We start from the raw sequence: 11,649 nt of genomic DNA, 5'->3' as shown, positions 1-11,649 counted from the left end.
AATGCTCCAGCCATACTGCTCGTTCTGTGCGTGATTTCCTGCAAGACAGGAATGTCAGTGTTCTGCCATGGCCAGCGAAGAACCCGGATCTCAATCCCATTGAGCACATCTGGGACCTGTTGGATCGGAGGGTGAGGGCTAGGACCATTCCCTCCAGAAGTGTCCGGGAACTTGCAGGTGCCTTGGTGGAAGAGTGGGGTAATATCTTACAGAAATAACTGGCAAATCTGGTGCAGTCCATGAGGAGGAGATGCACCTCAGTACTTAATGCACCTGGTGGCCACACCAGATATTACTTCTGATTTTGACCCCCCTTTGTTCAGGGAAACATTATTTCATTTCTGTTAGTCACATGTCTGTGGAACTTGTTCAGTTCATGTCTCAGTTGTTGAATCTTATGTTCATACAAATATTTACACACGTCAAGTTTGCTGAAAATAAACCCAGCTGTAGGTGAGAGGACGTTTCTTTTTTCCCCTGAGTTTAGCTTCTGGTCTTATTTCTTGTATTTTTTGGTTTGTTCTACTATTTTGATATTGAATACTGCACTGTTGGTTAGATCTGGCAAGTTAACCATTTCACTGTACTTGTGAAAGATACAACTTGAAATTGGAGAGCTGATGTGAGACATTCCTGAGAAAATGATCATCTGTAAAGAAGCCTTGAATCATCCAATCCCCTCCAGCCTTGGAACAAATGAATAATAGGGTTACATAACCCGTCAGTCAGGTGCCACAGAGGTACTACGCCCAAGGGATTCATGGGAAACACTTAAAAGACACACCCTATCCCCTCAGCCCTCAAATTAAGTGGACACATTTGATGACGTATCATGACATTTGACGAGTATACACTTGCAGGGCAAGGGAGGAATGAATGATTGTTTTTAAAATGGACCACCCTTGGCCAGAAATTTGTCAATCGTTCATCCTGCAATGATTGTGTTTTCAGCCACCAGTAGCTTGTGGGTGCTTTATACGCTACAGGTAAATTATGAGCGCATGTCCACTTATATTAATAAATTATATATTTAATATATGCCTACTGTATGATAGCTAGCAAATTAATTAGATAACTAACGTTTGCCTGTCTAGCTGGAACTTCTGAAGGGAAATGTTTATTTTGTACAATTTCCAAAAGACAACCAAAAACAACACATTTACGATAAGTGTTTGTGCCATCGTGCATTAGCAGCACAAATTAACTTATTTGTTTTCGTTTTTATTTACATGTATGTTGACTTATCCATTGATGTTAAGTTTTTGCTGACTTTTCTTTGCGGATGTACAATCATGGGGAGTTTCATGCCCCAGAGTTAACATAATTGTACACGCAAAGCCGACTAAAAACGAGGGCTGAGGGGCTTACGAGGCAAACATCCCTTGCTCGGCTTATCATTTGGACCACCCGCCAAGATAGCGACGGGGATTCCCCCAAGGGCAAGTGGACGAGGGTGTGTCTAAGTGTTTGGACCGAAGACAGTGATTTATGAACTTGTCATATGACAACCATGTTATTTTTATACCCTTTACATTTAAAAGAAATACATTTACTTATTTTCCACAGGAACTTTATTTGTAAACCCATAAAAATAACATTTAGCGGAAAAAGAAAACGTTTTAAGCTCTTTCGTATCAATCCAGTTTTTCAAAAGTTAATCGAAAGATTAATAAATGCATAGAAATAGAATGGACACAATGTAACTCCAAGTCAATCACACTTCTGTGAAATCAAACTGTCCACTTAGGAAGCAACACTGATTGACAATAAATTTCACATGCTGTTGTGCAAATGGAATAGACAACAGGTGGCAATTATAGGCAATTAGCAAGATACCCCCAATAAAGGAGTGGTTCTGCAGGTGATAACCACAGACCACTTCTCAGTTCCTATGCTTCCTGGCTGATGTTTTGGTCACTTTTGAATGCTGACGGTGCTTTCACTCTAGTGGTAGCATGAGACGGAGTCTACAACCCACACAAGTGGCTCAGGTAGTGCAGCTCATCCAGGATGGCACATCAATGCGAGCTGTGGCAAGAAGGTTTGCTGTGTCTGTCAGCGTAGTGTCCAGAGCTTGGAGGCGCTACCAGGAGACAGGCCAGTACATCAGGAGATGTGGAGGAGGCCGTAGGAGGGCAACAACCCAGCAGCAGGACCGCTACCTCCGCCTTTGTGCAAGGAGGAGCAATGCCAGAGCCCTGCAAAATGACCTCCAGCAGGCCACAAATGTGCATGTGTCTGCTCAAACGGTCAGAAGCAGACTCCATGAGGGTGGTATGAGGGCCCGACGTCCACAGGTGGGGGTTGTGCTTACAGCCCAACACCGTGCAGGGCGTTTGGCATTTGCCAAAGAACACCAAGATTGGCAAATTCGCCACTGGTGCCCTGTGCTCTTCACAGATGAAAGCAGGTTCACACTGAGCATGTGACAAACGTGACAGTCTGGAGACGCCGTGGAGAACGTTCTGCTGCCTGCAACATCCTCCAGCATGACTGGTTTGGCGGTGGGTCAGTCATGGTGTGGGGTGGCATTTCTTTGGGGAGCCGCACAGCCCTCCATGTGCTCGCCAGAGGTAGCCTGACTGCCATTAGGTACCGAGATGAGATCCTCAGACCCCTTGTGAGACCATATGCTGGTGCGGTTGGCCCTGGGTTCCTCCTAATGCAAGACAATGTGGCTGGAGTGTGTCAGCAGTTCCTGCAAGAGGAAGGCATTGATGCTATGGACTGGCCCGCCCGTTCCCAAGACCTGAATCCAATTGAGCACATCTGGGACATCATGTCTCGCTCCATCCACCAACGCCACGTTGCACCACAGACTGTCCAGGAGTTGGCGGATGCTTTAGTCCAGGTCTGGGAGATCCCTCAGGAGACCATCCGCCACCTCATCAGGAGCATGCCCAGGCGTTGTAGGGAGGTCATACAGGCATGTGGAGGCCACACACACTACTGAGCCTCATTTTGACTTGTTTTAAGGACATTACATCAAAGTTGGATCAGCCTGTAGTGTGGTTTTCCACTTTAATTTTGAGTGTGACTCCAAATCCAGACCTCCATGGGTTGATAATATGTGTGAATTTGTTGTCAGCACATTCAACTATGTAAAGAAAAAAGTATTTAATAGGAATATTTCATTCATTCAGATCTAGGATGTGTTATTTTAGTGTTCCCTTTATAACTGGCTGTGCATGTGCGCCATCTTAAATAAATGTATTTTGTCCGCCCCCACACCAAACGCGATCACGACATGCAGGTTAAAATATCAAACTCTGAACCAATTATATTAATTTGAGGACAGGTCGAAAAGCATTAAACATTTATGACAATTTAGCTAGCTAGCTTGCACTTGCTAGCTACTTTGTCCTATTTACCTGAAATGCACATGGTCCTCTACTCCACCAATTAATCCATACATAAAACGTCAACCGAATCTAGTCATCTCTCATCCTTCCAGGCCTTTTCTTCTCTTGACTTTATATTGCGATTGGCAACTTTCATAAATTAGGTGCATTACCGCCACCGACCTTGTTCGTCTTCAGTTACCCACGTGGGTATAACCAATAAGGAGATGGCATGTGGGTACCTGCTTCTATGAACCAATGAAGAGATGGGAGAGGCAGGAATTGCAGCGTGATCTGCGTCAGAAATAGAACCGACTTCTATTTTAGCAACGCAGACGCTCGTTTGGCACACGCGAGCAGTGTGGGTGCAATAATTGAATAATATAGATTTCAAAATATATTTTGCGATGTGAGTGGTGTAGTCAGCCTGTAATCCTCCTTTTATCAGACTCAGAACAGGGATGGTTAGCGAAGCTTTAATTTTCAGCAAAACAACTACAGGTCTGAAATAGCATGTCTACTTTGCAAATTAATCTCCATTAGGTACGCTATTGAAGAGTTGCCACTATTTCACTACAAAACATTATCCAATTAATAGCAAGGCTTAATAATAACCATAGCATTCACTGCTCAAATTGGCATCGTTTTGCCTTCTTGAAAAACAAAAACATTTTCTTCAGCATTGAACACTAAGACACATTTGGTAAGAGGTTTCACTCAAATGCATGTTGCGTTTAGTTTTATTTTACCTTTACTTAACTAGGCAAGTCCGTTAAGAACACATTCTTATTTATTTTCAATGACGGCCTAGGAACAGTGGGTTAACTGCCTTGTTCAGGGTTAGAACGACAAATTTTTACCTTGTCAGCTTATATTTTTGTTCAGTATAAATAAAGGTCAAACAAAAGACCCACAAAAAAACAGGGCTTGGTTTTAGTGTTGTCACTAAGTTACCAAAATAGCTTACTGAACAAATGTCATGACATTAACTGTGGAAGATACAACATTCAGACAAACAGTAAGAAATAGATAATATTAACCTAATCACAAACTACCAGCATTGATACTGTATGTTCAATTATTGGAATGCTACGATAAGTGTATAGTAAAAAGTAGAGTTTTTCATGTTGACAAACTGTCATACATACTTTCATCTTTATACTTAAGAACATCATTTTTACAAATTCTACAGCAACTCACCTGGGTATTCTTAAGAATTGGAAACGTCAGAAAATAAAAAGTAATAGGACAAACATTAACTAAATAATTTGGTAAAAATTCTAAGCATTTGTAATCACCATATCAACAACAATGCTAATAGGAAAGGAAAACACTTATGATAGTTTATTCTCCATCTGTGGTAGAGGGTGATGGCTTTAGTGCAACTTTGAGGTAATCTCTGCATAACAAAAAGGCCTTAAAATGGTTTCTTAAACTTTCTCGATAGAAAAGCAGGTGGAATAACACAGCAGCACATTATTAAGCTGTAATAAACAAGGAATTCACCCAGCTTAACCACTTGTGCTGATATGGATATAGTAACATAGCAGTACATGGAAAGTCTGAACACACTATTCGTAAACCACATACAGTACATGTTCAGAGTACATAGACATTCAGATATATGGGTGTGCTATAGCTAACATCAAAGTCAATGGTCCCAATAACACTTTTAGCACAGAAACAACTGTTCAAGGAAATATAAAAAGTGAATATAAATAATGCTAATGTCACCAAACACATACCACAGTTCTATAAATCACAATAGATATGTCAGTCACATTAACAATAAGCACTTTACAAAAATGACAAGTACAGGATAGAGTTGAAGTGGTTTGGAGACTAGACAGAAGATTTAATCGTTTCAAAAGAAAACGATTTCAAAAAGCTCAGTGAATCCTTGTTAGGAAGCTGCACTGTAAATATTACAAACTTCAGATTCATAAAATATTAGAATATTGTAACTTCCCTTGAAACAATCCCCAACAACCCCTCCTTTGGCCCAGTCTATAGAGAGAAGTAGACAAATAGGAATATTCCCAATGAGCAGACGAGAAACAGGCCACAGTTGAGCAGCAGTTTGGTTCTGGGTGGCTCGTACAGCATCTCCATAACGGCTCTCTCGTCCTCCGCTGTCCTTTTGGGATGGGCATCATATGCCGCTTCCTTAAACCCACAGAACCACTCCAACAGCTGCATGCACCTCCCATCCTCCTCATCCCCACAACCTTCCTCTGCATGCACTAGCCCTGGGTGCCCGTTATCAAACTGGGTGGTGGGCGTTGCTAGTGTCATTTCCGGGGTTGTCTCGCCACTGGGAGTCGCGGGGTCAAAGTCAGAAGGCGGAGCTAGCAGCTTGACGTCCTCCCCATCTAGACACCTAGCATTGCAGATGTCTGGGGGCAGATCCTTATAGAGGCCTCCATTCAACTGCAAAGGGCTCTTATCCGTCAACTTGTACATCTCCTCACGGTCTTTGAGGAGAAGCTTTCCCATGTTACGCAGGCCCCATAATGTGGTTGTGCGGATCTGCTCCTTATCTGGAGGAGGGTTGCAGAGACTGACAACCACAGCCACCAGTCCAGACACCCAGAACAGTCCAGCAGCCACATACATGTAGTGGACATGTGTGATGAAGAAAGGCCTGTCGTCTGGCTGGTCACAGGGAGGCTCTCTGTAAATAAACGCCAAGGTCAGCCGGGTGGTACCCAGCGCAAACCCGGTCATACCGCCCCAGAATGCACCCCTTTCGTTGCAGCGCTTCCAGAACACACCCAGCAGGAAGAGGGCGGCAATGGGCGGGGTTAGGTATCCGGCTACTTCCTGTATGTACAGGTACATCTGGCCGCCCTGCATCTCGATGATGACAGGGACCCAGGCAATGCTGATAACCACCATAAACACCACGAACAGCCGGCCCACCAACAACAGCTCTTTATGGGACGCACCACGCCTAGCACTCTGGTAGATGTCCAGGGTGAAGATAGTGCTAGCACTGTTAAAGATAGAGTCCAGATCACTCATGAGAGCCGCAATCATCACAGCCATCATCAGCCCTCGCAGTCCAACAGGCATCACTGCCATGACCAGCCGCGGGTATGCAATATTGGAGCACCCCGCCTTAGAGCCACACACAGCCAGGCAGTGCTCTGGCCCAATGCAGGCAATCTCATCTGCAAACAAGATCCGGGATATCATCCCGGGGATAACGATAATAAACATGGGCAGGACCTTCAGGAAGCCAGCCATCAGCGTGGAGCCCTTGGCGTGGGCAAGGTTCTTGGCAGCCAGCACCCTCTGGACAATAACCTGGTCAGCACACCAGTACCAGATGGAAGCTGGAGTTTGACCTAAGAGGAAGCCAGGCCAGGGGATGTCCTCGTCCAACGGGCCCCGGAGGATCCTCAGGGAGTCTGGCTTGGGCTCGATGCGGCAGGAGGGCGAGTGGGTGAAGTTCCCACTGGCCAGGATAGCTGTTACATTTGGGACAGCTAGCATGTACTTGGTCCGAACCCCTTCAAGACCACCGACCTTGATCAGGCTGATGATGGTCAGGCTGAGAGCTCCACCAATCATCAGCACGGCCTGGAGGGTATCTGTGTACATGACCGCAACCAGGCCGCCGGTGACCGTAAGCAGTGCGGTCATACTAATGAGCAGAATGATAGACAGGTAGAGATTCCAGCCCAGTGACTCCTGGATGAAAAGCGCCCCAGCGTACAAGTCCACAGAGATCTTGGTGAAGATGTAGAGCAGCACAGAAAGCGAAGCAAAGTACACCTTTAGCCTATTGCCCCCATAACGTTTGGACAGGTACTCCGGCATGGTGTACACACCAGAGTGGATATACACAGGTATGAAGACCCAGCCCAGCAGCTGCAGCAGGAGAAGAGCGTTAAACTCCCATGCTCCCACAGCAAAGCCGCTGGCTGCTCCCGACCCAGCCAGGCCTATGAAGTGTTCACTGCCGATGTTGCTGACAAACAGGGACGCTCCGATCACCACCCATGTCATGGAGCGTCCCGCAAGGAAGTATCCGCTCACCGTGCTGCGGTTGGCCTTCCACATGGCGAAGAACCCGATGCTCAGGACCAGGATGAAGTACAGCACCACCACAGCGATGTCTGCTGCCTCCATGACAGCCGTACCCATCTTCATTGTGAGTGCTAAACGGAACCACTGGTTCAAAACGGCTGAAAAACTCCCTTGAACCCTGCAAAAGTCAAAGCCAAGTTTTAGCGTAACAGAAGAGCAATAAAAATTCTCTATCCTTTGGTTTGCTGTCTGGATGGAAGCTGTAGTATCCACCGTCAGGCCAAATTCACTAGGGGTGTCTGCATTTGGGGGTGTAATCCACCTGCACTGAGAACACTAGTTTTAAGGGAGGATGCAGCAGGCCTCTGGTCTAGTATAGCCTAGAGTTTACATTCCTGCAAGACAGCAAAGACAAAGACAAACACCTGATTAGAGCCTGTGTCAGATGGGAACCAAGAAAGGTGACACGCATTCTAAAATTGATTAAATTGTCCCCCACTCTCAGTTTACATACAATATCCCATAATGACAAAGCAAAAACAGGTAGACATTTTGACATTGCAAATGTATTAAAAATAAACTTTAATCACATTTACATAAGTATTAAGATCCTTTACTCAGTACTTTGTTGTATCATCTTTGGCAGTGATTACAGCCTCAAGTCTTGGGTATGACACTATAAGCTTGGCACACCTGTATTTGGGGAGTTTCTCTCATTCTTCTCTGGAGATCCTCTCAAGCTCCATTAGGTTGGATGGGGAGCGTCGATGCACAGCTATTTACACATTGATTTGGACCTTCTATAGAAGATGTGTGTGCCTTTCCAAATAATGTCCAATCAATTGAATTTACCACAGGTGTACTCCAATCAAGTTGTAGAAACATCTCAAGGATGAGCAATGGAAACAGGATGCACCTGAGCTCAATTCTGAGTCTCATAGCAAAGGGTCTGAATACTTATGTCAATGTTATATTTCAGTTAATTTTGAATACATTTGCAAAAAAAACATAAGTTTTACTGTCATTATGGGGTATTGTGTGGCGATTGACGAGGAAAAATAACAATTTAATTACATTTTAGAATAAGGCTGTAACGTAACAAAATGTGGGAAAAGTCAAGGGGTCTGAATACTTTCCGAAGGGGACACACGCAACATTTCTGAGAAACAGGTCATCAAAACAGAGCTTGATCAGATTACTTTATTCACACTCAAACTGGGCATGGTAACAGATTTAAATACCGTATTTACAGTAACTTTCTCTAGCCCTCACCCCAATCTCTTAAATAGTGGCTAAACCTAAAAGAGAAAGAGCCATGTCCATCTCAGAGCTTCAAACCAAAAAGTCTAGCAGCTCAGTCCATGTGAAGAGATCAAAAATGCCTACATAGCCAAGTGGTAAAATAAGGAGTGTAATTATATATTTAAATATAGATATTAAAAATTATATATATTTTTTTTAAATCATGTTTTATTCATTCATTCATGTATTACACAATAATTTTCAATCATGACAGACGCATTATGATTACATCATCAGCCCCAACCAAGTCATTATCCCAGAGGCAAGCTTTGCTAATTATTTAATAGACAATAAGATATTTTATATTAATATTTCTGGTCACCTTCAGCATCATCGTCTACAGCTAATGCTGACCGATTAACCAATTGTTGGTTTTGTTGCTGCAATATTGTTTGTTGTTATTAAACAGCTAATTGACCAACGTCGATTCAATTACTTGAAATACATTTTGTTTTTTGAGAGCCGAACGTGCCGTTCCTCTAGAAATAAATCAAATAATAAACGAGAAATGTAGTTCTCATTGAGCAAATATTCTACCAAGTTCAGCTCGGAAACGTGGTAATTAACTACAATGACCATAATCCATTGCGCTAGTTTTCGTCCCAGCTCAGAGAGGAGGTTTCCCTCTTGTCAATATCTTTCCAAAATAAGCACAATGCATTTCTATGGCCTTATTTTAGACCTAAACTTGTCTTCCCTTATCTACTTCGAAGAAATGGTATCGACATGATACTGGTAAGAAAGATGTGAGGATCAGTACAATGTAGTCAAAGTATTATCACGAAATGTGGCACGCTACACAACAGCTGCGGAATATTCTAGAAAAGAGTACGCGCATCTTCCGCAATGCCAAGGAGAGTATATCTAATTGAGGTAGCCTATATATGTAGTTTGAGTAAAACAAGTGGTTGAATTCGTCAAATAGAATAGTATAGGACCCTGACCTAGTAGCCTACATTCAATTAATTTACATCCAATGCACAATAGTAAATTAAGCGCTCGACCTGCTTTTTACATTTTCCCCATCACCATCTTTTGTCCCTTCTGCTTTGCTAGCGTCAGTTACATTATCTAGGCTACAATTTAAAACGGGCGGCCATCACAAAAACACACACTCACCATTGCAATTACAATACTCCGCTATATTGTAGCTAATGTAGGCTACATCAAACCACAAGTTCAGGATGCGACTGTCTGAGCCTGCTTTTCTGGCGATAATAGGTATACGTCTCTTCCTGCGTCAGTTCTTCCGATGTAGAGATAGTTCGTGTCCTCCGCTTCAGAGCAATTAGGTTTAACACATAAGGTAGCTAGCTGCACTTTATAAGCATCGACTCTGCTTCTTCCCCATTGCCACGCCCTTCATGTGTAATAACAGAGAGGAGGCGGAAGAGAGAGGCCCATTCGGCGGAATTTTTTTCTTCTTCGTTGATTCGGCCACCAAGCAAGGTTTTGTATGTAGCTCAATGAGTGTCGAATTTGGTCAACAACAAAAAATAAAAGGCTTATTTGCTACGTGATGTTTATTTGATTGAATAGAAGTTTCGTAATGCTTAAGTTGTTGCTGATGTACTGCTTTGGACACGTGACACCCCGGCTACTTTGAGAAAAACACATTTGAGTTGCCTCGAGATGTATATGCATATTCATAACATGCGGCTAGTAGTATAGCATCTCTCTCCATTGAATACAGACGGTTGACGTCAACAACCCTTATTATATTTTTTAAAATGACAATAATGAGATTTGTCCACCAATCCAAAGAACGTATTGGCGGGCGCTAGACAGCCCGCCATGCCGCTTGTGGACACCGACTCCCATTGTTAGGGCGAGGAGACATATAGTATCTTGTTAGTTTATCCATAATCTTTGGTAATACACATGTGACGTTTCAAATGCAACACGCCCATTGTTTATTGTTATAATTCTAGTAGCCTGGAATTGAAATACCGTATTGTTTTGAGGCACAAATGAATTTTTCGGATAACAACAGACTCAGAATGCATACTACTGTAAGTGAACCTTTGTTTTAAAACAGGGGATTGGCTTTCCTCATGACATTCAACCTGTTAGGCTACTTGGGTCGAAATTGCCTTAATCCCCACTTTGCCTCATTAACCGACTAGTTTACATATCCTGGTTGATAATGAGCTTTAACAGTGGAATGGTAATAACTGAACAATCTAGAAACGGGCACTTTTTGATATATTAACTTGTAAAACCCTTGTAATCTTCCTTCAAAGTGTTCAACTTTCCAGAAGTGTATATCGGCATATAGCCTAATCTGACCTCCAAACAGGCTACATACAGCTCATGCATCTATCTAGAATGTAATGTCATAGCATATGGGGGAGATAAACGGGATGCATTTGATAAGTTATTAAAGTTATTTGCAGTCTCAATAACATAGTACAGTGACAGCTGGTGTGACAGCCCATTCAGTGCGTCCATAGTTTACGTCAATTTATAGTGTGAGGGTATTCAATCGTTGGGCACAGGCGTAGGAACCACACAGGTAACCTTACGCATTTTGATTAGTGACTAGCGCCTGCCATTCTCTCTGATAAATAAATAGGCTCTGTCTGATGTAGGATGTGACAAATGTAAGACTATTAAAATTATACCTTAGTCAAGATATGCTGGCCTGTATGCAATGATAACCCCTTCAGTTCAGCGCACACATAAGTGGCATGTTTTATCATGGTGAAAGGTGCATAAGATGTCTGGAGAAGCCACTTTGGCTGTGTCACTGTGCATCTGTGAGAATGAAATGCATAAACAATGTGGATCAATCTATACTCAGACCCTAAACTACATACTGACACAGTCTGACAGTATCTTCATACAGGTGATGTTGGGACAACTAGGCCTGTGTCAATACATACTTGAGGTGATATCAGCAAGAATGCACTTATAAGCTTTATATAAAATGGAGCTCCTATTTTAATTACATAGGCCTAATTTTTAACAC

The 11,649-nt window shown here is 43.0% G+C and overlaps 1 protein-coding gene across 2 annotated transcripts; it reads right to left on the bottom strand.

The window, feature by feature from the left end:
* Positions 1-3,803: 3,803 nt before the first annotated feature.
* Positions 3,804-10,067, bottom strand: LOC110501634 (sodium/myo-inositol cotransporter). Of its 2 annotated transcripts, none has more exons than XM_021579333.2 (2): positions 9,798-10,067; positions 3,804-7,771 (listed from the first exon to the last, which is right to left on the bottom strand). In XM_021579333.2, the coding sequence occupies exon 2, from the start codon at positions 7,497-7,499 to the stop codon at positions 5,349-5,351; it is 2,151 nt and encodes a 716-aa protein (XP_021435008.1). In that variant the 5' UTR covers positions 7,500-7,771; positions 9,798-10,067; the 3' UTR covers positions 3,804-5,348. The 2 variants fall into 2 exon arrangements, with proteins under 2 accessions (XP_021435008.1, XP_021435007.1); XM_021579332.2 differs by having other exon boundaries at positions 3,804-7,554; positions 9,798-10,060.
* Positions 10,068-11,649: the final 1,582 nt, after the last annotated feature.

Source organism: Oncorhynchus mykiss, chromosome 22, assembly GCF_013265735.2.
Source record: "Oncorhynchus mykiss isolate Arlee chromosome 22, USDA_OmykA_1.1, whole genome shotgun sequence".
In the NCBI taxonomy this organism is placed as follows: domain Eukaryota; kingdom Metazoa; phylum Chordata; class Actinopteri; order Salmoniformes; family Salmonidae; genus Oncorhynchus; species Oncorhynchus mykiss.
Note: the sequence above shows the minus strand (reverse complement) of the source record. Positions and strands in the feature narration are given on the sequence as shown.

Bases quoted from the DNA above. Each gene is read 5' to 3' on its own strand.
- LOC110501634 (XM_021579333.2), bottom strand. From the start codon at position 7,499: ATGAAGATGGGTACGGCTGTCATGGAGGCAGCAGACATCGCTGTGGTG.